The following is a 23,002-nucleotide window of genomic DNA, read 5'->3' on the forward strand; positions in this document are numbered from 1 at the left end:
GAGCCGAGTCCGAGGCGGTGAATACTTGCCTCCACGCTAATTGGGCTACCCGTGAGGGCTTGCCTTAACTATGACATCGGTGACTTGGAACGCAGACACAGGTTGGTTAGAGATTTTGCGCGCGACTCAATTGCATGCACATTTACAAGTTCAAGTCATTTTCGGCAGTCTTTCAAAGCGCAAATCTTAACATATAGTCCAAGATGTCAATCTTGCAAAACAACATCCAGGTCACTCACCTTAGGCCGAGGATGTGATTCATAGATTTCTGAAATCAAGGGTTACAGATTGTGGACCCCTAGATGGAGACGCGGGACAACACGGAGAAGGAAGAGTTTCGCGAGGATCACAAATCAATCATCGGACCGATAGTTAGTGATCTGAAGATGAGAATTCACGCCGTGAGGTTCAAAATTGAACAATATTAAAAGTTTCAGCATGGAGAGGTGAGTGGTGCAAACTTTGTGGCAACAGAATCTATCCTGGTCCTGGCTATAAAGGTCCTGGCGCCACGCAAGACTTTGTCCCCGGCCTTTGTCAAGCAAATCATGTTCCAGAACAAAGCATGAATCATGCACACATAGTAAGTTCAGCAGCTTGAAGCATGTTCCTGCATTTTCCCACTAATTGAACAAAGTGAGATACATTAGGTAGGTATGGGAAGACTCATAAGAAGAAAATGGAGATGATATATGGATAAACCTCCGAGTTCCCTTGAAATCCCCCACAAATCTTTAGTCTGATCCAGTGGATAGTCACTTTGCACTTATGCCAACCTAGTGTCCATAAAATTAGGCCCTAGGTTATACTACCCGCACAGTGACTTGACATGACACATTTTGATCGGCAGGTAAGGTGTCGCTTGACAATCATCAACGACGTGGACGCATCTACAATACATAAATCCACACCAAGCTTCCTTGAATATTGAGGATTCTGCTTGATGCCGGGTCAACATGAATGTCACGAATGTCATGAATGACAGACACCAACCATGCTTTGAATAACTAAGGTATCTGATGGATCCGTGGCTTTGACAACAAAAGCCATGTACTGAGGTACTATGTATGGGCTATAGACCGCCTCGAGCACGGATCTGTCTCCAAACTTTCTCCAATTTCTCTTATCAAATCGAAGTGGACCCCACAGCGCAACGGATGGTTATCAATTATCCTCACCCCGCCTCTTTATGTATACACATGTGGAGGAGGTGGGCCCAGTCTATTTGGTGTGACCTCGTCGCTTCCAATTCCACTTACGCCGACTGACTCATTCTGTCCCTTTGTCCATCTCGGCTCTTGACGAACTAACCTGAGCTACATCAGAACTCACATCGAAGTCACTCCACGTCTGATTCTTTGTTGATACAAATCTGGTCTCAGAACACAATGCCCACTCGCATCGTCGTGCTCGGGTATGTTGCCACGTGCTGTAGTCCACAACGGCACTCTACGAACAACCTTCATCTTCGATTCTGACCCGTCATGTAGTGCTGGCGTCTCAGGTCTGACGACGGCTTACCTGCTGTCTCAAGACCCTGAAAATGAGATCACTGTTTTAGCAAAGCATATGCCTGGCGACTACGATATCGAATACGCGTCCCCATGGGCAGGAGCCAATTACATGCCGTGGGTTTTGAAGAAAGCAAGATCTTTTTGGAAGGCCTATAATAACAATTCAGCTCCCTAGAGTTGGAAAGAAAGGAAGTATTCATCATGCGTGGGAACGAGATACTTGGCCAGCACTGCAGGAGATAACTGAGAAGTATCCCGAAGCAGGCATTCATTTCCTAGGTCTGTTCTTCAGAATCGCTCGTCGGTCGATTGCACCACTCACAGCCCTCTCAGATGCTATTATCTATAACCGCAAGAAAGATCAGGAGACCGCGACCGGTCAGTGGTTTGCAGAGCTGGTGCAGCCGAATCCTTGGTATAAGGATGTGGTCCCCGATGTACGCTCGGCCACCTAAATGCCTGATAGACGGTCTCTGCTGACGTGAATCTAGTTTCGAGAACTGCCTCAGAGCCAACTGAGACCCGAGATGGACAATGGACAGCAGTTCAGATCTGTGTGTATCAATACAGCGGTTTACCTGCCCTGGCTAGTTGGCCAATGCACCAAGAAAGGCACAGTGTTTAAACGCGCTGTTCTCAAACACGTTGCGGATGCAGCAAATGCCCACCACTCTGGCATCAAGGCCGATGTGGTCGTCAACTGCACTGGACTCTCGTCCAAGTTCCTTGGAGGGGTCTGTGATGAGAAACTCCTCCCCGCTCGTGGCCAGATTGTGGTTGTGCGGAATGATCCCGGCCCAATGATCGGCGTTTCTGGCACAGATGACGGTGAAGATGAGGCCTTGTACATTATGACACGTGCAGCAGGTAAGATCGAGCCCCTTGGTGGGATACCGTCCAGTCTGTGAGCTCACAGCAAGCAGGAGGAGGCACCATTCTTGGTGGCTCATACCAGAAGCACAATTGGGATCCTCTACCGGACGCGAACTTAGCCAACCGCATCATGAAGCGCGCAATTGATATTGCACCTCAATTGGTGAAGGAGGGTCAAGGAATCGAAGGACTCGATATCGTTCGCCACGGTGTAGGCCTTCGTCCTCTAAGAGAAGGTGGCCCTCGTGTCGAAAAAGACGAAGTTGCCGGAGTCAAAGTTGTACACAATTACGGACATGGTGGTTTCGGGTATCAGGCTTCATTCGGATGCGCTCAAAGTGCTGTGGCTCTTGTGGAAGAGGTGAAGGGAAAGAAACCCCGCGCCAAGCTATGATCCTCCCGTCATGCTGTTGAAGGAAGACGGAAGGTGGACATGGAAGTAGCGCTGAGCTGAAGTCATTCTGACCAACAAGCCCATTTACAAGTTTATACCAACATCCCTCTTCTCAGTGCATAACAAATTTTACTTGTTAATTACGTGACTTAACACCCCTAGTTGAACACTGAATTGAGCAGACTGTAAAGGGTGGGAGACTGACCTGAATCGTGACGTCAAAGTGATTTCGAGCCAGACTTTCGCATCTGCCGTATCTAGACTGAGTTGGGTCTACCATGAAAATGCAATCTGCCCTTTTACTTTTTCTCCGAACACTTCCCAGCAAGACTTCCACATCGAACGTATTGATCAAAATGACCGACAGCACGAAACAGAAATTCGGCGACGAGGTGGAAAAGGTCGCCAACGCATATGGTCGCCTTCCATTGTCTCACACGTCTCTTGACGAGGCTATGAGAACGAGACCAGATCCGGGAACTGTTCTCGCAATGATGATAGATGCCCTTGTCAAATCAAGGCCCATCTCACACCAGGTTGCCGAGTCCACCGTGGCCGGACTGATTGAGGATGAGTATCACGACATCGATCGACTTCTGGGAACCACCTGGGAGGAGCGGACCAACCGACTGAGAGTCGTCGGATACAATCGATACCGGGAACAATGTGCCTCTAATCTAGGTGCACTCTGCGACCTTGTACTGGAGAAATATGGTCAGTGATCGAATTTAGTATTCCTGAACAGTTTTCCATAGGCTGCCGTTGACTTGAAAACTACCAAAACCTAGATGGCGACCTAAACAATTTACTCGAAGAGGCCCACGAAGACCGCGAGGAAGTTCGGACACTGGTCAAAGAGTTCAAGGGGATTGGAGAGCTGGGAGCCGAGCTCTTCTTGGATAATGTCCAGAGTATATGGCCCTCGATGGCTCCCTTCATAGACTCACGAAGTCTCCGTACAGCCGAGGAGATTGGACTGGGGAACGACGTCAGTGCTATCTACGAACAGCTCCAGCATGATCCGTTGAGGATGAGTACATTCGTGAGTGGCTTATCGGATATTCGATTGGAGCACAAACAGCACGAGATCGATGAGCTGTGAGGGAGTTAGGTAGAGACTCGAGGAAACAATTGCATTTATTTGGATTGAGGATCGAGTCGAACCGATTCTCTTTCATGCATGCACTAGGAAGTATAGTCCTGACGCAAGTCAGCACCCAATTTTATATTGAGAAGCTGCCATTGTGCACATGGCGTCCTGCCATAGAGAATAATGGGGGTTTCCAGTCTGATAATGAGTCCTGCATAAGCTAGAGGATGTAGCGATCATTCTGCAATCCTGTTCTATACGTATTTGAAAGTGCATTGTCCATCGCTCGCAGCTTCAGTGTGGTGCTGCAACGATTGAGAGACGCCACGAGCGATGTTCTGAGGCTTGGCGCAGATTCTCCGACTGTCGACAAACTCGCCAAAGCTGGCAATTTGGTCTGGAGGTCAAGGGCTTTATACTGCTACTGCAGGCTGCTGTATCATACCAGCACCGCCCGATACGGATACGGGTGAACGTACGATATGACACGGGCCGCCTCGAATTGTTCTGCCTTTGCGCCAGCATCGACGAATGTTGGAAGCTGTCAGTGTCCGGTGACGGCGGGGGCTTGGAAGTTGCCCGCGACAGTGCTGATTCAGCCCAGTGTGGCTTGGCAGACCCGCCCGGGCCGCTTGCGACAGCGACGTAAGCTACCCAGCTTTCAGGTGTTGTGTCTCTCGCTCGTCCCTTTCTCCCTCTTCCTCATCCTCCACTTGCGATTGAACCCCCCGAACCCAAACGAGCGCTCCGGTCGACTTCTGCGACACATTGTCCTTTGTAAGTGGACAGCCTGAATCCGTGGCACTCCCATCGCGGAGAGCTGAACACCCCCCAGCCTTCGGGACTCCCCTCTTCATGGTCTTCAGGCCAGCTGCAGCTCACGACTGCGCAATAATGAACATGCAGTCAACCTGAAGATCTACGGAGGGGGTGAAACGACTGCAGGCCACCGGGGTAAACCTTCGCATTGTTGAGCACCCGTATTGGCTGCCACTTTTTCTAATATCAGTATGTCTGCCTAGTTATCCGTTATCAATATAGGACGCCCGATTCTATTCTTTCAATAAGCGCCTCTTCCTCCACGACAAGTCGGCATTGGAATCAATCACCAAAATGGATTTCTCAAACATCTTGTACGTCTCATCGCATCGCCGATCGAGATCCTTGGGGACAGTCCCATCCCCTCGATTGCGCGGGTTATGATTACAGGCTAACTCAAGTCCCCAGTCGGCTCGTCAACATCGCGGTGGGTGTGCTCATGGTCCTGGGTGGAATTAGTCAATTCTTCCCTCCCTCCATGAGCTCCGTCATTGTCGGTGTATACGTTATCATCTTTGGTCTGGGTAAGTTCTTTTGTGCTCAACAACTCCTTCTGTCGTGCCCTCGTGAGATTTAGCCACTAACCACGCTTGACAGTTGTTGCCGGTCTGGAATTCCTCCCCAACGTGCCCGACTACGCGTACCGATACGCTTCCTTCCTCTTCTCGTTCTTGGGCCGCGGTGTCTGTAAGTCAAATTGCCCACATCTTCCCCTATCGGTCACGGCGACTGATCCTTCATAGTCTACATCTTCGTCGGCTGTCTCCTGCTGCACGACCACGTGCTTCGCTATATTGCCGGTTCCATTGTCGGTATCATCGGCGTTGGCTACCTCGTGCTGGAGTTCATTCCCTCAATTGAGCCCCCCTCCAACATGCGCGAAACCGACCAGGGCTGGGGAGCTGAGCAGGTCTAATGCGCAACCCCTGCGAAGCGCCGAAATCATTGACATGTCGACCTGACGTCGTCGCCGCCTTCTGGCGGCGAGCCCCTTCTGCGGGCGCGTGACGGATTTCGGCCAGGACCGGGCGAGGGCGCAGAGACTTTTGTTTTGCAATTTTCTGCGTCTTTGCAGATATAGACGGTCTATGAGTTACTTTTGGCACTCTTCGTGGATTGAGAGGGCAATGGTGAGAGGTCGTATCGGGGCCCTTTCGATGTCATCTGTACCTGGATCCCTCGATTGATGCCTGGACGCCTGGGGTGGCCATGTCACTTGACCCGGAGCCATGGGAGCGTCGGCTCTCGGGTGTGGTTGTTCGGTGTGCGACAGTTGGAGCGGATCTATCGTCGTCAGTCAAACGAGGGCCCTGCGTTGTGCGCCCTGGAGTCCTCTCCATCATCCGATCGAGTGCTTGCTATGAGTGTGTATGAACGATTTTTTTTGATCCTGTCTTGAGTATCTATCTGTGTTTGAGATTTGTTGATACCTTCTGGTTGGGAGAGCCGTGGATAGGCAATATATCCTTTTACATTTCCCGAGCGCTTACTGTTTTCGGAAATCTTCCCCGACCGACCGAAGAGGTCGCAGTGGTCATTCGTATGGGGACAGATCGAGTACGTACAGCATTATGCATGAGCTTCAAAAGAGAGACCGGTCTGCAAGCCGCACCTCGAGCGTCAAGATGTCCTGATTAGATCCTGCCTTGGACTGGCTCGCGATGAGTTCTGCTCTGATGCAGTATCGACTATGAGTATCGAGTCTATTGACTATTGAATCTCGTGCCCGAGGGTCTCACGCTAGGGCCACATTCCTACGGATGACATTTCCGGGCGTTCCAGCAAGCGGCTCGAGCGGGCTGCTAGGAACTGAGCAGCACAAGCCTACTATAATCGGTGCGATTACGTTTTCCTCGCTTCGAACCACACTGCCAATAACGATGCTCACAGATGACAGGCCGATTGTAAGTGTTCACGGTGAGTCTTCATTCTGTAGCCCATGGTTAGGTAGAAGCCCACGGTTAGGTAGAAGATCAGATATCGACGGGATCAGTGTTGTATCAGGGTATAAGGCTTAGTGGCTTACTAATGTGGTATTCATAGTTACCATTACCTAGTAATAGTATGGTACATAACTACTGGTTATGTATGTAATGCTTGTATTATCATTCTTGCCCGGCAAACTGACCCGACACGGGTAATGGTGAAGTGGAACTCGTGGATAGACGAAGTTTTCGTTCCTTGCCACCAACAAGACGGCGGAGATTGCTGCTGACCGACCGTCGGGGACCTCCTCAAGCCAATGACGCGAGCACTAAATCTGCTTGCCTCATCTGCAGCTCCACCGTGGTTGCTCCGTTGGTGAGTTTTGGGAAGGTCACCCCCGTCTAATTCGGTACCCCTAACCACCGTCGGTCTGGCCCTGGTGGATCCGATGCAATCATAGTTTTTTGGGGGGGTTTTTGGGATGGGCTACAGTACCATTATGATTATGTACTACTACTGTACTAGACTAGTGGTAAGTGGTGACTACTAACTAGTCGAGGAGTACAGTACTGTAGTACTGATCCGGGGCAAAAGTCGTCGGTCTACCAGATTAGGGATGTGTGGCTGGTTCACGGTGTAGGGGAAGAGGTCTGTCTCTCAAGGTCCAGGTGGCCAGAGTCAGGGTCCATGTTGTATGACAGACTAGAGATTCTCTTGCGGTAGATCCAGGATTGCAGATCTATGGAATTGCAAGGTGCAGGATGTATGTTCGGAGTGAGGTAACGTAGGGGAACTCTCTGCAGCAGCGTCCGATTACACAAGAGTCTACTCATGGAGTCATGGTCTTCTGATTTGTATGAGATGATGAGATTATGAAAACCCGAGTACTCGAGGAGTAGACGAAGAGGAGAGAGACCGTTACCTCCTAACGCCGGACCGCCATTGAATCAGACCCGGGCACGGGACCCAGAACCAAGAGATTAGATGAGATAGCGATTCTCGGCATTCCGGTTAGACTTAACAGATTGATAGCCCTGGACGATCTGCGAGCAATCTCCAGGACCCGGTATCATCGACCACTGCATCTCTCTTCCTCTACCAACCAGACCAAACCTCACGCTCTCGGCTCTCGCCTCCTCTTCTCTCCTGCACCTCCCGGCCCTCTTCCCTCCATTTCAGAGATCGATCATCGTTGGCGTCCTCAGCTTCGGGGGACACCGCCACCTCATTGGAAAACACCGTTTCTTGAGGCCTGACACCTGCCACCGCAAATCATCTCAGGTGAGTTCCACGTTGCCGTCAAGGAACGCCCGCAGACCAGAGCGCATCAGCCCAACCCTCTGCCCTTCAGGACAAATCCATGATCCTCCAAGTACCTTTCTGTTGGCCCACCCTGCCCTGGAGCTCTAGACTGGTGTCGAGGTTGCCTTGGCATGCAAAAGTCCCTTTTGTGCCCCCGGCACGCTCATCCCCGTTCCCCATTCATCGGTGACTACGCCATTCCACTGTTCGCTGGCCTACCCGCCGATCTACTCATGTTATGCTCTGATCGTACTTTTTCCATTTCCTTTGCAATCCTGCCCTACCTCCTTCTTCCATCGCGCTCTGCCCGTTCATCAGATCTCTTCACCCTTACCTTCTTCCAAGTGGGAGCGTTGGTCATCCACGCCCTGAAGCCCTCCAGCTGGAGACAATCATCGACGGCGTCCTGGTCCCTACACGGCGGTACCAGCGCGCATCGTCTGTGGACCCGGGAGCCTGGATTTGGTCTCCTCGATTCGTCGCCATTCGAGGGTCTTTTGCCTGCGTTGCTATCCTTCGCTTTTGCTCATCACCTGACACTCTCTCACACCACTTGCCACATAGTTTCTCGCTTTGATATCCTGCGCCGCGGTCGCTCTCGTAGAGTCCGTCCCTGCACGACGGTTTAATTTCGCATCACCTTTCACGCCAGGTGCTCCTCTCCGGTCATTTCCAGGGTCTGCCTTTCCACCACTAAATTGATAGTGGACGCCGAGGGTCATCGACATACGTCTTCCTCATACTCGAATCATTCCGCCTCTCGCCTCTGTTGATCACGCACCACAGCAGGCACTCACACCGGCGTTGGGGGAGGTATTCGATTTCCTGTGGTGGCGTTGGTGATACCCTGGGTTCGGCTCTCGACTGTGGTGCGACATTACACCGTCTTTGCAACAGGCGGTCTTGTCTTCGTCTTCCTGACGACAATCTACACCTGATCATCTGTTTGGTCTCGCGCAGAGCCCACAACGCGATCTTATTACCGCGTCGCTTTTGGAGGGGGAAGGTCCCACTATACCAACCCGTTGACTCTTTGTTGCCTCAACTGTCCTCGCCGACCCTCTGGCCGCGACTTCTCCGGTCACTTCCCCGGTTTGACCGCCGAGCGCACGAGCTGGTGGCGTTCAGCTGGTGATCCCTCACACCACAAATGGAAACGATACGATCTCTTCCCTTGGGCCACGGCGCTCCCTCGGTGCATCCGTCGGCAGAGGATCTGGATGCCGCGCGGCAATTGATCTCATCCGCGCAGGCGGGTCGTGAACATGTCGCACAGTATGGTCCTCGCCCTACGCTCAAGGTGTCGGGCTCACCCCCACCTCAAAGTCAAGGCCAGCAGCCCTCTGGACCAGGTCAATCTCAATCCATTGGGGAACGCACAAATGGCCCTCGGGAACAAACCTCTCCAAAGGCTCAGAAGGATACATCGTTTCTGGGTCATTCCTGCAGGTGAGCTTACCTCTGCTCCATACATGCGTCTCCAGATGAGTGGTTGGATTCGATTAACACAAACCTTTCCATAGCAATTGCGGAACGCAACACACGCCGCTTTGGCGTCGTTCGCCCACCGGGGCCATGATTTGCAATGCTTGTGGATTGTACCTCAAAGCTCGCAATGTAGCTCGTCCGACGAAACGAAATCGCACGCAAGCTGGGCCAGACGGTGCCGAGAGCAATGCCGCCCCAGTCGCGCTTCGTCCTGCCGTATCCGACGTCTCGGAAGGGGGCTGCAAGGGCTCATGTCCCGGTGGGGGTAGTTGCAATGGCACGGGTGGTGCCGAAGGCTGTGATGGTTGTCCGGCATACAACAATCGAATCTACAAGGCTGCTCACCGTGGTTCTGCGTCTGTCAGTCAAGCACCACACAGCCGCGCCCCCGGACATGATGTGGAGCCTACATCAGCCCCCCATGACCATGACACCGCGTCACAACTGCCGCCTGCAGATGCAAGCTCGACTTTAGTGGCGTGCCAGAACTGCGGGACTACTGTCACTCCCCTCTGGCGACGAGATGAGCAAGGTCATCCCATCTGTAATGCCTGTGGTATGTATCCCGTAGAATCTCCTTTTTTTTGTTCTCGCTCCGGCACATTGTGTCTTCCTTGGGAGACAACTCCACTTCACAGCGTATGGCACGACGGGCGCTGACACATCTCCTTCTTAGGCTTGTACTACAAACTCCACGGCTGCTATCGTCCAACGACGATGAAAAAGTCCATCATCAAGCGCCGCAAGCGCGTGGTGCCTGCTCTGCGAGACCAATCCCCTACCGCTACCACCCACTCCTCCAATGGTTCCTCGGCTTCCCCCGAGGCATCCCCTGCGACATTAGCTCACGATCACCACCGGTACATGAGCAATGAACCCATCGATGGGCCCCGTCAACTGCCATTTGCGCCGCCTCCTGTGGACTTCACCGGCTACCACATCACCTCGACCCCCTTGCTTTCTACCGGACTGCCGAAGCTCCTTCGTCCGGAGCGATTGGGTCCTTCTCCGGTCCCCCTTCATGACCGCCGCTCGGCCTCTCCCAATTCTCTCCCCAGGAAACGAACGCTGGCGGAAACGGTAACGGAAAGTGTCTCGGTTCCTGCCACTCTCGAATCGGGCTCCAATCAGCTACCGCCTATCATGACTTCGGTCAACCCCTCCCCTCCAGGCCGGCTCAGCTCCATTTCCTCCATCCTCAACCAAGCCGAGCCGCGTAGCGAGTCACCTTTGAGCAGATCGCAAGCATATCAGCCCCCTTTGCCGTCTGCACCTTTTTCCCGAACCCAACAATCTCATCCTTCACAGTCATCCCCGGCTCCCAGCACTTCACCTTTCCCCGATCCCGCTGCTGAACGCCGCGCTCAACTAGAACGTGAAGCTGAACAGATGCGCGAAGCCTTACGAGCGAAAGAACGAGAACTTGCCGCGATGGGACGTTGATATCCTTGTTGAATTCGAAACCTTGTCTGCAAACTTTCCCTCCCTTTTTTTTTCTACTGAGTCAAACTGGCCAATTCTATTAATGAAACCAAAAACCCACGAGTCCAAGTGATCATGTCATTTCATAAGAGCTTCAGTTCTACTACATAGCGCATTCCACACTTCATCCTTCCCCCTTTCTATTGTCTTCTTTGCTTAGGATCCACTCTCGCGTCTTTTCTCCCTCTCTTTCATGCGGGGGGAGAAGTCTCACAGGATTGTTGGCTTTGATCGTTCCAAGGTGGGGAAGGGAAAGGCGTTCATCGGCAATTGGAAATGTAGATTGCTCGAGAAAATCAAGACATGTAGATGAGGGAATAGCTTTGCATCTCATTCGAACAAAGCCCACGATAGCACTCTCTGCGTGTCAATGCTGGCTCCCATCGCGACTGAAGGTCGTAAACATCGGCAAATACTGTATCTTCAACCCGGAGGCCGGCGAGAGACCTTCTCCCGCTCAAGTTGCATTCGGATCTTCGCGCTCCAAGAACCCCGGATCCATCTCAATCCGTCTCTCAAACTTGCTCCACCAGTCACGGAAGCTCTTCAAAGGCACCACCTCATGACCTTTCCGCGATGGATCACTCTCCGCAAAGCTCGCCAGGAAGTTGAACGCGCTTCCGATGATGCGTTGCGCAAGCACCTTGGTCGAGATTTGCTTCTGCCGTTGCTGTTCCGGACTTTGATCCCCGGTGCCGGTGCCAGCGCCAGCGCCAGCGCCAGCGCGTTCTGCTTCCAGCGCCGATAATTGCGGCGCAATGTTCTGCGCGGGCTCGATTGAGATTCCTAGCGTTGCGACACCGCCGCTGCCAGTCCCGGAGTTACTGGCCCCTTCGTCGAGCATCTCATCTTCTTCTTCGGCTTCGCTGCGTCTCTGTTGGCCGTTGGGTAATTGTGAAGGTGGGTGGATCTTGAAAATGCCCGAGGGTCTCTCGTTGGCGAGTGCGCCGATGAAGCGGAATTCCGTCGGGGATCCAGTATTCGGGTCTGGAAGCTGGATATAGATGGCGGCGCCGGTGTTGGGCGGCAAGACCGTCCCCGGGAGGAAGAAGACCACGAGCTCTTTGAATGATGCGCTCACCGGGATTGAGAAGGCGAATTTCGTAGCTTGGCCGTTGGGTTGGCCGTCGACGGCGACAATGTCTGTTAGGCATGGTCGGCCGGGAATGACGACGGAGAACATTGCGACTGTAGGTGGATGAGAGGGGTTGCGACTTGACGATTCCAGACCCGGGAGTGGATGGGGATTGGGAGCGACTCCAGTAATGTATAATTGTATAGTCTTTGTGATCTAGCTCGGAGAATTGAGTGTGAGGGCTATGCGGAAAGGCAAACTATTCAATCAGGTGGGGGATTTTTGGATGACCAGGCTTCTCTATATTCTAGTAGCTTCCTTTTTGCTTCCTTTTTTTCCGTTTTTTTTTTTTTTCTCGAGGCGGAGAATGCGGATGGGGTACTCTTTGATGATGCAAATGACATAAAGAAAGCGCAAGTGCAGACGGGACCCCCGACAAGCGGCCCTTATCGCCCCTCTCCCCGATAAGAGGTTCTCGGCATCGGTGCTTCTCCCGGTTGAGCGTCAACAGACATCACCTTGGTCTCGATGGCCGTGGTATTTGCCAGGACTGGCTGAGGTAGTGACATAGTAGCATTCTGTTATTGAGACGTCCAAGGAAGCGTCATCTACAAACTTTCCCGGCTTCGTATATACGAGGGAAAAGGATTCTCCAGTCGTCATGGGTCGGGTGTCAAAATGTCCAAGAGGAATATACATTGGATCTACCGCTTTTTTTGGAAATGAACAGAATCAGTGTGAATCTACTCGCTCAGCAAGGGCCCCGTTTTGAACGGCTCAAAGGGTCCAAAGTCGAGCGCCGGGGGAATCTCATCCTGCGTCCAATGCAAAATCCCATACCGTAACCAATGCGCATATGTATTCGGCACATCATCCGATCCCTCATGCCTCCTCCACAACGAGCCCAGCGTATCACCCAGAATCGCCAGGATCAGTCCATGCGCCAACTTGAACGCAAAGCTCCTGCTCAGGCACGCCTCGACGATTTCCCGGGCCTTTTGCTGATCTTCAGATTCTTTCTCCCCCTGGCCCGGGAGAGAGAGCGACATGAGTTCAAAGGCGCGCGGGCCATTCCACGCCGTCATCTCATTGATCAATTGCGAGCCGACCATGTAATCCATGGCGTAGATGTTCTGCGCAGCGTACTCAGGCCCATTCCACCCGCCTTCTTCGTCCACCAGACCCAGGACGAGCGAGATCACTTGGCCCTGGGTGATATAGTCGGTGAGGATGTGGCTGGCTTCTTCCTGGGAATACGATCTCCCGTCTTGTTCAAAGCCCTTGGGGGACTCGAGGACAGGCACTCCTTTCAACAGAGGCGATTTCCACATTCCTTCCGTCGAGGTCTTTCCTTCCCACAGCTTCAGGAATAACCGATGACAGCGCTCAAAGAACGGCGTATTCCGCCGCGCACACAGGAAATAATTCGTCAGCCCGATTTCCTCAAACCGGAACGAAATCACCTCCTTTGCCGAGTCCGGGTTCGCCACAGTCTCGCGCCACAGCCGATCCAAGTCCCCAATCATCAACAGACCAACATCCGCGTAGACGCCGCCGTACGTGGCCAACAAGGGGAACCGGACCAGATCCGACGTATGCTGCGCGATGTGATGGCCGCCAATCGTCCCGTCGATAAAAGCCTGCGGAAAGATCGAGGGATCCTGGACGTCGAGAAAGTTGGACACGTTGAGCGGGCTGTGGGGTTGGCGATTGAGCACACGGATGACCCAGCCTTGTTTGGAGAGGCGGCGGTACCAGGCGCGGATGTTGCGCTTGGTGTAGGGGTGCATGGTTTCGTAGCCGGAGTGCCAGAAGAACCAGACGTTTTTGTCATCTTGGACGGGACCGGGATGGGCGATTTCATGGTCGATCTCAGTGTCGGGACGGGTGTCGAGCTGGTCGAGGGGGATTTTGTGGACTCCGTGGGGAGGCAGTGGGTAGGTACAGGAGTCCATGGCGAGGTAGAGAGATGGGAGGAGAGAGAGGTTGAGAGGTAGGCAAGCAGGAAGGGCTGTTGGTTGCGAGAGCTGTGTCGATTGGCGATTTTCAATTCAAGGTAGAAGTTGGAGAATGATCTGAATGCGCCGAAGTGCCCTCAACTCGCGAGGCCGAGGCCGGCAGGTGATTTATAGTGAAACTGTCCATCGTACAGGTGGCAATGGTCACCACAAAGCCCCTCAAACGACCTTATCTTCCGGCCAAACTCACCGACAACCTCGGAAAGACTGCACTGACTCTGTGCGAGAGTGCAGTCGCATCCTGAGATGCTTCCCTTCAAGACTTACACGATCTGAGTCAGAATGAGTGGATGTGATGCGTATGGCGGCCCACTAAAGCTTCTCCACCTCCCCCGATTTACTGGAGGGACCGTGTCCCAGGGGGGGGGGCTCATCTTGACTCTTGCCATGATGAGCAAGATCGTGTCGAATCACTGTCGATAATGAGTCGGGCATTCTCCTTGAGTCCTTAGTGATGGCTGGTATAGTAGTTGGTGACCTTGATCAGGTGATACTCGCTTGGATTTGTCCAAGCGTCACTTCTTGAGACCGGAGAGCAGGAGATGGAGGGAGACGTCTCCTACTGAGTTTGAAACTTCAACTACACTACCCACGACCACATGGGAATGGCACGAGTGGGGGAAAAAACAAAGTGACCACGTCGACGTCGAGATGTAAACAGATTGTGCATTTACCATCTCCTCCAGTCAGGTCAGCTCCATTGGGTGAGGTAAGCGTAGCTAGATCTCACGGCTGATGTCCTTAGATTAACCTTTCGAATCTCGTCAGACATAGTACGCGACAGTCTGAGTGAAACAGACATCGAACGGAATACTAGGCCAGCTTGTCAATGCGGCCCTTGGAGAATGGCATCCAACTGTGGACTCTTGAGCTGCCAAATCGAGCTCTTCACTAGTTTCAGGTAGGTGGAACGCAGCAAGCCCTCTTGCTCTGCGAACAAAGTACTCAAAGATACAAGGAGCTATGACTCGAACGTGGCACTTGGGTCGAATTATAGTTGCGCGATTCAAGTTGTTCACTTTGAAGGTGAGAATACTCTTGATCATTTCGCGCTCTGATAGAATCCCAAGCCACAGTGAATCGTCGCAAGAAAAACCGATCATCAATCTCATCTCGTCATCAACGCAAGCAAATCCCATCGAGGATGCAAATTGGAAGCAGCAACCCCTCAAAATGGGATATTCCAAGGAATCTCCCCAGAAACAGACTCGTCGGGTGGTGAACGGCCAGTTGGAAAGCGCCTGTTTTCAGTCTCTAGCAAGACGACAGACTTGGGTGTCCCACGCAAAGGTAGGTAGTCATTTATCACTGAAACAGATTTCCTCTGCCAAATCCCTGCCCAACATCCCCATTTGTCATCGTAGCTACTGCAAAAGAGACAGTCCTCTCACAGACAACATGACGTTGTGGAATTGCGGCCATCGAAGCAGTAGAGATCTCCTCCACGCTGGTCTTTCGACCTCAGTAGCCATGCCTGGAAATCCGTGCCCAGTACGGCGTGGTCAGCAGCGATCCTGATCTCACGGCCAGTCAGGCCGCTGCCGAAAGCCCATATTTTGACCTTGTAGGAGGAACTTCGAATGATATCGATCCCCGACCGCTTGATTGTAGGGTGCATAATCACTTGATCGTAGTGGCGCCCACCTCCTAGGATGATCATCTCTCCACCCAGAAAAACAGCTCTCCTCAGGACGTTCTCCCAAATCGGACGTGGTCCGCTCGCGAGGATGACTAGAAGCGTGTGACCAGTCAATGAGGCCCGCCGTAGCAGAGCCTGCATATCTGGATACATCTTGATCTTCGTTCCTCATGGGGAGCACTCCTCTCAAACCTATCAATCCGGGATCCAATTGCGTTTCCGAGTACAGAATATGGCCGTGAGCTTTCAGGTCCGAGAGAGGCATGATAGAAGTACGCTTGCCGCGCTTGCTCCAAGTCGCTAGATTGCGTATGCCGACTCCAGCCGGTTTGTGTTCATTTCAATCAATCCCATTCGAAGGCCGTCAGTCTCTCGTAGTAGTGACTTCTCAGTCCATCCGCGAGGTTGTCGTACATCCTCTGTCCCTCGGGACACAGAGATTCGACGAGGCGACCGAAATTTGACCCGGTCAGCCCAAAATGAGGAAGCTCATGTGGTACCAGCCCCCTAATCATGAATTGTGCCCCTCCTTGGAGACCAATTAAGCCGATCATCTGTGCTGGCAAATCGAGGACCGCAGCTTCGGGTCCCAGCGGACACTGACGATTCTCAATATCATTTCTGGCCAGGAAAGGGAAGAGGAAGTGAGAATGGGTAGACATCTCGATGAAGAAGAGAAAGCTCAAAGAGAACTGGGAGTGAAAATATCAAGGAGAAACGAGACGCGTCCCTGATAAACACGAAAAACGGAGAGATTCTGCATGTCAAGCACAAACAACATTTGCTCCAAGGCCCACGTCGTGTTTAGAAATAGCTGAAAACGTGACGAGTGTCGAATCGGATCACGCACGTCGTATTCTGGAAAAGGCTGGAAGTTTGAGGAGGAACACGTCAGACGATGTCTGTCTTTCTCAGGGCGACTTCTCTGCAAATACGCGATTCGCGGTGGTATCGTATGTGGCCTTGCAACAAGTGTCATATACTACTTCGGCAAAGGATACATGAAATGCAAGCCTATCGAGAGTGTAATCGACGAGGAGTAGACCTAAGACGCTAAGAATGTGTAAAAGAAATGATAGAACAGTGGAAACGGCTGATAAGTCTCAAATATAAGCTGCTGAACAGAGGCGCTGCATCAATAGGCACGCGTGCGCAATGAAAGTACACGAAGACACCTTTCCTCTCGTGGTTGTGCCTGGCGTGTGCTTGACCGAATAAAGTCGTATATCCGCCAAGTGAATGAGCTTCATCTGGTCTGAGGGAGCAAAGAAAACAAATGTCTTCCTCACTCAGATAGTTACTTCTCCGCAGAGCACAACGTCCTCACCAAATGGATGCCACTGCACATTTTTCAATCTGGCAGCGGACATTGGCTTGCCATCGTCATCCAACCGTCTGGCTGGAGAGACGACAACACCACCCTGTCCAAGCCATGTCGGTGCAATTGTCAGAATAACACGATCTATTAGAGCCATGTAGGGTGGTTGCAATAAAGAATTGATGATCTGCGCTCCGCCTTCAATCATAACACTCCGCAGACCATTCATTCGTAGGATCCGGAGCAATTGACACCAATCCATGCAATGACTTCCTGAGTCTGAGGACGGGATATCCATCGTAATGAATTGACCACCGTACGCTTTGATCAGGGCATCTTTCTCAGCAGGGGCTTCCTTCGCCGTGGTGACGATCCACGGCGCACGACCACGGCCTTCCCTGCACATTTGAAACAATTTGCTGTCTGCAGAAAAGTTCCATTTCAAAGAAGGGTCAATGACAACTGGCCGTGGTTGGCCGTTCAAGCCCTCGCCGCCGTAGCCTCCAACTCCAGCAATGCGACAGTTCAGCCCGGGGTCATCCGCGACGGCTGTGCCCACGCCGATCAGAATTCCATCATGACGAGATCGCAGATAGTGCGTCATTGCCTTCGATTGTGGTCCTGACAGTGCTGTACGTATCCCTGGAGCTAATGAGAGGGAAGAATCAAGCGACGTTGCGAATGTAAGAGTAGTGAATGGCAGATCAGGCTGGGGAGTTGAGCCATCTTGAGAAGGTAAAGACGGCTCTAGAAAAGCTCTGTCCGAGTCTGGGAAGTGCAAAGCATCTCTGGCCATGGTTCATATGGAAAATCTCCGTTCACGTGAGACCTTTTGAGTCAGGAAACTTATCGAGTCCTCGATCGTGAGAGGTTGAAGTAGCGATGTCCACTGCAGACACTTAGAGTGGGCCAAATGGGGCTGTTTGTTTGCCTCAGGCAGTATTTTCGAGATATTCATCGAGCTATCAAGGTGGCGTTAACACTGCGGATATTCTACGATATGCCTGGAACGGCAGCGTGGACACTCGCTTTTGAACCCGGCGGCTTCATAAAATGATTTGCATTTGATTACATTTCTCGACTAATTCGGGGACGAGACAGAAGCAAAAAAGACACAGAGACCTCTCACAGGACATGAATCACACCATTAGAGACATTGATGTCAGCAACGTACATGGCACGTCCGTCATCAATGTTCTTGCCGTTCTTGAAGGCATGGAAAACAATCTTGGATCCATCTCCGTTAAAGTCAGCTCCACCAGGCCCGCTCAACGCACCGGCACTACTCGAATGTCCCGACACCAGTAATGGAGCATCGGGATATTGGACCTTGTTGTATGGCCCGGTCACCGAGCTGGCAATGGCATAGCTAACGTCGTACTTGGGAGTGTTGTACCAGTTTGATGAGAAGGTGAGGTAATATGTTCCACCGACATTGACCAGACTTGGAGCTTCAACAAGAGGGCCATCGTTGTTGTCACGGTCGATCAACTGGACGGGGTCGCCGTTGGGAGTCACGCCGTCCGAGTTCAGCTGCTGCAGCATGATCGGAGTGGGATTGAGCGTGTTGCCTTGGTTCAGGCTATTGCCATCAATCTTGTAGACCACATAGTAGGTATTTCCGTCCTTGAAGCCATCGGCGTCAATGGCTCCGCCTTTGTCGAGTGGACACGCTAGAGGGCTCTGCTCGAGGGTGTAGGGACCGGTCACTTGGTCGGCAACGGCAGCTCCGACGCAGTGTTTGCTCGCGTCTTGGCTGGCAGAAGCTGACACGTACATGATAAATTTCCCGTCGTCCTGGTACACGAATGTCAGCCATAGAGCGCAATCGCTATTGATCCAGCCAGGTCCCTCTGTTCACTCACCCGTTGGATCACATCGGGCGCCCAGATTGCAGGAGATCCTGCCACCCAAGACGGGTATGGGCCAGGCATCGCATCGTGGCCGCTCATGAGCTCCCAATTGGTAAAGTCAGTGGAATGCGCCATTTGAACATTCACTCCGTTGCCTCCCGTAGCAAAGGCGTAGTGGCCATCGCCAGTACTGATCACACAAGGATCAGCGAAATCGGAATTGATGGCGAGAGTGGGCTCGGCAATAGCAGCGCTGCCCATCAAGAGCGACAGAGCAAATGCGAACCGGGTATTTGAGCTCATTGCAGCGATGTGAGAACTGAAGATGGAATGACGTCCACCCTCGACCTTGGTGAAGAAATTGTAGGATATATACCAAGATCTCTGTTGATAAAAAAGAGAGGAATGGAGGCGTCTTCCGGCCCCCATTTGTATATTACGATAGGATTGACCATTGTTCCAGATTCAGCCAGTGTCTCAGAAAACACAATCCACTGGTATCGGCTTACTGTGTACGTTCATTGGATTCCCAAATTCAGCTGAGCCTTGTGCATCTCTGCAGGTTCGTACTGGGTAACGTTCTCCACACTCCAGGCGATGATCAGCGTCGGGGGCCAAACCGAAAGTAGCAAATGGCTTCGAGCCTTTGCATATGTAGACGCAGCAACACATGGTCGTCTGACTCCATGCTTTCATGATCTGCAGAAACGTCGCTGCAACCCTCCCAATTGTAATGGGTACCCATTTCCTCAATATGGTATGGCGATAGCCTTGATGGTGAAGAAACGCCCTCGGTGCGGGTTGGAGTGCTTGCCAACAAGGAAAGATCAGTTCTGCTCCCGCAGTCACAAGCTTGATATCGGAAGCGGAATAACCAAGAAAGGAATGTGTCCTCTTCAACTATCATCTGTAGCCCCTCATTGAGCTCAAGGGTCTGATGAAAGCCATTGTCTTCTTCTCGAAAGGGCGATGATGAGGAAATGCCACCATTCTCCGGTCTGTGCGGATAAGCCAAGACTCATACGCTTAGGTAGTGTCTCGGCGGTTGTGGCCACGCCGCAATTTTTCAAAAACGCCACCAGACAGTAGCCACCTCTACTCTTACTATCAAAAGACACAGCATTGTGAACATAGTCACAGAAGGATTATAGTATTTTTTTATTGAGCACCATGGTTTGCGCAATCGATATTCCTCCATTTACATTCCTCAAACGCCTCTCAGCACATAATATCTACCACTGACAGCGGTGACGCTTGAACAAATTATGCATCAAAAACGAATGAAAACAGAAACGCACAAGAGAAACAAAAACAAAACGAAGGAAAGCAGGTCAATCGCGTGACGGAAACATTCTGCGGACCAACTTCCACACCCTCTTCGCAGCTTTGGTTGACTTGTCGGGCCGGCGGCACTTCTGAGGCTTTGGGATCGCAATCACAGCCTCAGGAACGGGATCATCGATAAAATTTCCAAGCGGGTCATTGAAGGCTTCGAAGAACTGAAGCATCTTCACTCCGATGCGGTTTCCACGACTCGGAGGTTGCTTGGTAGCCGTCGACCGTCCGCTGTCCTGCTGAGAGTTGACCGGGGCCTTGTCATTCGTCACTTGCTGTGAAGCGAATGGTGTCTCAGACTTGGGAGAATAAGGACATGCGTCGGACTCAGGCGTCGGTGTCGTGATCTTCATTTTCACTGGTTGGCTGTCGGTCGATCGTGTGCTGCCTGGGTCGGTGTCGTTACTTGATCGAGGCGCCGATTTCCAATGCGCTTGCCATTTATGGGCTTCCCGAATGTTTACAATAACATGCAGAAACCTCATGTAAAGCTTGCTCTTGTAGTTATCCACCATACCCAGCAACCGCATACAAGAATATCAGCATCTCATGATTCCCGAGTCCTCTCTACGTTGATTGACGCAATGCTTCTAAATATCCATTCCAAGCGGCGGACGCTGTCCGAGACCCCGGACGCCCCCAACGCCCCCGATGACCGCAAGACCTCCTCGCCCTGTTTATCTCTTGGCCTCTGGCAGTTTTTCAGTGTGGCGGAGATTGATGAAACATGTCCCTTGATGCAAGCTTCATCGGGCCTCTGGAAATCTGGGGCATCGCTCCAAGCGACACGTCACAGCGTCGCGATAATTCAGCAGTCTTGACTCAGTCTGTCCGAGTCTGGACTGAATTTGTCTAATGTCAGACTGAAGTTTTCGTAAGTTATCCAGCATGTCGAATCCTTGACGGTTTGCGGCGGTGGATTGTGCAGGATCCCACTCGAGGGACTGGATATCGCCTGCAACTTTGGTCTGACAATCAGCCAATGGGTTTGTGCCAACTGTTGTAGAACCCGTGTACACGATGCGTGCAGTAGGACGCTATCGATTCTTTTTCCGTATTAGTATACTAGTAATGATCAGAAAGAGATACGGGCTTAAAGTAGTACCGTTAGTTCCTTTGTCGGACTTGAGGACGTTGCTCTTTCGAGCTTCGGCCGCTTAGGGCTGTTGACTAAGCCCTCGTTGTTTCGATTCTTTCTTTGTTTGACTTAAGGGCGTTGCCCTTCCGAGCTTCGGCCGCTTAGGGCTGTTGCCTGGGGCCTCGTCGTTGTGCGTTATCGGTTTAGGTCACCGACGACAAATCTGGCTCAGGGGCTATCAATTCTGGGTCACCAGGCAAAGTTGCTTGCCGCAGACTGGAGGGTGGCAGGCGCTGACGGTTTCGACACCACGGTGAACTACCGAGAGCGACCTGCTTCTCCTGGTACTGGTCAGACCAGTCTGCTCGGCTGGGAATTAGGCTCGATTCAACGAAGCCATTGCCCACGGCCAGGTGAGGGCTCTGGTAAATAGCCACGCTACCTGTATCTAGTGTGATCAGGCCAGCGTCCAGAGGTGATGGCTGTGTGAACCAGGTGCCGTGTGCCGTGTAGAACTTGGACACATGGCCTCGGAGAGCGTGGGTCTGGTTCAAGTCCCGATGACTTGACGAGTCGGAACTCTTCTCCAAGCTCACAACGACGGGGTCAAGGAAGGGAGAGGCCCGCTTGAGCATACTCTCCACGCGCAGAGAGTCATTTTTTTCGGCACCTTTGGGCCGCAACGAATGATAGCCAGGCTATCAGTGGGTGCCGTGCCACTGGCCTGGTTGACTGGGTGGCCCAGCCAGTTGAAGTGGTGAATTTCGATGTCAACAGCAACCGCATGCTGACGACCCCAGAATTCGGCAGCCAGTCCCTGATGCAGTCGGTCCAGAGGCGTGACTTGTTCAGTCATCGAGGTGCTGGTGAAGCGTCGTTCGTTGAGTCCTCCCTCACAAGTGAGGTCATCAATGTTCACCTTGCTCTCACTTCGCGATGAGTTTCCACATGTATCGTATGCGGAATCGGCCAAGTCGTTGCAAAGGCTTTCATCATAATCCTGCGCAGAGACGGGGGGAGCATGATCGTTGAAGCTGTGACAAAGACCCCGTCCAGATGGCTGCTGAGTTTGCAGCTCATCTTCCACATCATCTGCCCAGTCAAAGTTGAAATGCAAACTCGGAGTTGAGAGTCCAAGAGCAGCGGTGACGAAGGGAGAGGGGGAGGAAGAGGACGAGGTGGTTGTGGGTGACATCTTGAATGCTGCTGCGTGTCAGAATAGCCTCAAAGTGAGTATAGGATCGAGTTGATACTCACTTCACCGAGTGCAAATCAACCAGTTGAGTGATAGAGGGGAATCGAAAGGTGGGATGCGAATAGCGAGGGAGGTTCAAGAAGAGGCGTTTGAATGTCTTGAAGATGTGTAGGGTGCTCTGTGTTCGAAACCAACGCGGTGGTGAGGAGAAGGAAGAAGGAGAGATGTTGTGATGCTGCAGGTGTCTTAAATAATCCCATTGTTTGATCCCAACAACATGCGGAAAGTTCCATTTCTTTATTGTTATCATGTACTTTCCTAGATGGATTCGGTCCAAGAGGGTCTGATTACGAACAATACCCTCATGGTATTAATGGCTTAGGGAGCACCTTTGTGGTTTCAAGCTCTCAAGTGCCTATGGCTCTGATATAATAACGACAAGCTGCTAATAATCAGCTCATTCGGGTCTAAGATTTAGGTGATATAAGAGTTGTACTGGCCTCACTTCACTTATTTGATATTCACAGAGCATGGATGATCCTGCAACCATGTACTGCGCTATGTCCTCTCTGTGAGTAGTGGCGTGGTCCTACAGCGTCCTTC

General features: G+C 52.0%; 13 protein-coding genes across 13 annotated transcripts; 6 read left to right on the forward strand and 7 right to left on the reverse strand.

Moving 5' to 3' along the window:
• Positions 1-302: 302 nt before the first annotated feature.
• Positions 303-569, forward strand: N7539_003746 (uncharacterized protein; the record flags this gene model as incomplete). Its single annotated transcript, XM_056933348.1, has 2 exons — positions 303-371; positions 438-569. 2 exons carry the CDS (start codon positions 303-305, stop codon positions 567-569), a joined length of 201 nt encoding a protein of 66 aa, XP_056790889.1.
• Positions 570-1,388: 819 nt separating this feature from the next.
• Positions 1,389-2,781, forward strand: N7539_003747 (FAD-dependent oxidoreductase; the record flags this gene model as incomplete). The annotated part of the gene is made up of 5 exons (XM_056933349.1): positions 1,389-1,414; positions 1,491-1,628; positions 1,690-1,951; positions 2,006-2,381; positions 2,438-2,781. 5 exons carry the CDS (start codon positions 1,389-1,391, stop codon positions 2,779-2,781), a joined length of 1,146 nt encoding a protein of 381 aa, XP_056790890.1.
• A 356-nt stretch (positions 2,782-3,137) lies between these two features.
• On the forward strand, positions 3,138-3,883 carry N7539_003748 (uncharacterized protein; the record flags this gene model as incomplete). Its single annotated transcript, XM_056933350.1, has 2 exons — positions 3,138-3,495; positions 3,570-3,883. The coding sequence occupies 2 exons, from the start codon at positions 3,138-3,140 to the stop codon at positions 3,881-3,883; spliced, it is 672 nt and encodes a 223-aa protein (XP_056790891.1).
• Positions 3,884-4,984: 1,101 nt separating this feature from the next.
• Positions 4,985-5,606, forward strand: N7539_003749 (TVP15 family protein; the record flags this gene model as incomplete). Its single annotated transcript, XM_056933351.1, has 4 exons — positions 4,985-5,004; positions 5,099-5,214; positions 5,288-5,377; positions 5,434-5,606. The coding sequence occupies 4 exons, from the start codon at positions 4,985-4,987 to the stop codon at positions 5,604-5,606; spliced, it is 399 nt and encodes a 132-aa protein (XP_056790892.1).
• A 3,462-nt stretch (positions 5,607-9,068) lies between these two features.
• Positions 9,069-10,849, forward strand: sreA (siderophore transcription factor SreA; the record flags this gene model as incomplete). Its single annotated transcript, XM_056933352.1, has 3 exons — positions 9,069-9,367; positions 9,442-9,962; positions 10,083-10,849. 3 exons carry the CDS (start codon positions 9,069-9,071, stop codon positions 10,847-10,849), a joined length of 1,587 nt encoding a protein of 528 aa, XP_056790893.1.
• Positions 10,850-11,345: 496 nt separating this feature from the next.
• N7539_003751 (OPI10 family protein) lies at positions 11,346-12,071 on the reverse strand (the record flags this gene model as incomplete). Its single annotated transcript, XM_056933353.1, has 1 exon — positions 11,346-12,071. The coding sequence occupies one exon, from the start codon at positions 12,069-12,071 to the stop codon at positions 11,346-11,348; it is 726 nt and encodes a 241-aa protein (XP_056790894.1).
• Positions 12,072-12,706: 635 nt separating this feature from the next.
• N7539_003752 (glycosyltransferase) lies at positions 12,707-13,918 on the reverse strand (the record flags this gene model as incomplete). Its single annotated transcript, XM_056933354.1, has 1 exon — positions 12,707-13,918. One exon carries the CDS (start codon positions 13,916-13,918, stop codon positions 12,707-12,709), a length of 1,212 nt encoding a protein of 403 aa, XP_056790895.1.
• A 1,450-nt stretch (positions 13,919-15,368) lies between these two features.
• Positions 15,369-15,773, reverse strand: N7539_003753 (uracil phosphoribosyltransferase; the record flags this gene model as incomplete). The annotated part of the gene is made up of 1 exon (XM_056933355.1): positions 15,369-15,773. One exon carries the CDS (start codon positions 15,771-15,773, stop codon positions 15,369-15,371), a length of 405 nt encoding a protein of 134 aa, XP_056790896.1.
• A 1,136-nt stretch (positions 15,774-16,909) lies between these two features.
• On the reverse strand, positions 16,910-17,542 carry N7539_003754 (RibD family protein; the record flags this gene model as incomplete). Its single annotated transcript, XM_056933356.1, has 1 exon — positions 16,910-17,542. The coding sequence occupies one exon, from the start codon at positions 17,540-17,542 to the stop codon at positions 16,910-16,912; it is 633 nt and encodes a 210-aa protein (XP_056790897.1).
• A 521-nt stretch (positions 17,543-18,063) lies between these two features.
• N7539_003755 (glycoside hydrolase family 43 protein) lies at positions 18,064-19,094 on the reverse strand (the record flags this gene model as incomplete). The annotated part of the gene is made up of 2 exons (XM_056933357.1): positions 18,064-18,735; positions 18,804-19,094. The coding sequence occupies 2 exons, from the start codon at positions 19,092-19,094 to the stop codon at positions 18,064-18,066; spliced, it is 963 nt and encodes a 320-aa protein (XP_056790898.1).
• A 1,028-nt stretch (positions 19,095-20,122) lies between these two features.
• N7539_003756 (uncharacterized protein) lies at positions 20,123-20,479 on the reverse strand (the record flags this gene model as incomplete). Its single annotated transcript, XM_056933358.1, has 1 exon — positions 20,123-20,479. The coding sequence occupies one exon, from the start codon at positions 20,477-20,479 to the stop codon at positions 20,123-20,125; it is 357 nt and encodes a 118-aa protein (XP_056790899.1).
• Positions 20,480-20,710: 231 nt separating this feature from the next.
• Positions 20,711-20,947, forward strand: N7539_003757 (uncharacterized protein; the record flags this gene model as incomplete). The annotated part of the gene is made up of 1 exon (XM_056933359.1): positions 20,711-20,947. One exon carries the CDS (start codon positions 20,711-20,713, stop codon positions 20,945-20,947), a length of 237 nt encoding a protein of 78 aa, XP_056790900.1.
• Positions 20,948-21,407: 460 nt separating this feature from the next.
• N7539_003758 (uncharacterized protein) lies at positions 21,408-22,399 on the reverse strand (the record flags this gene model as incomplete). The annotated part of the gene is made up of 2 exons (XM_056933360.1): positions 21,408-21,842; positions 21,875-22,399. 2 exons carry the CDS (start codon positions 22,397-22,399, stop codon positions 21,408-21,410), a joined length of 960 nt encoding a protein of 319 aa, XP_056790901.1.
• Positions 22,400-23,002: the final 603 nt, after the last annotated feature.

This window comes from Penicillium diatomitis, assembly GCF_028827545.1.
Source record: "Penicillium diatomitis strain IBT 30728 chromosome Unknown utg000004l_segment0_segment0, whole genome shotgun sequence".
NCBI lineage: Eukaryota > Fungi > Ascomycota > Eurotiomycetes > Eurotiales > Aspergillaceae > Penicillium > Penicillium diatomitis.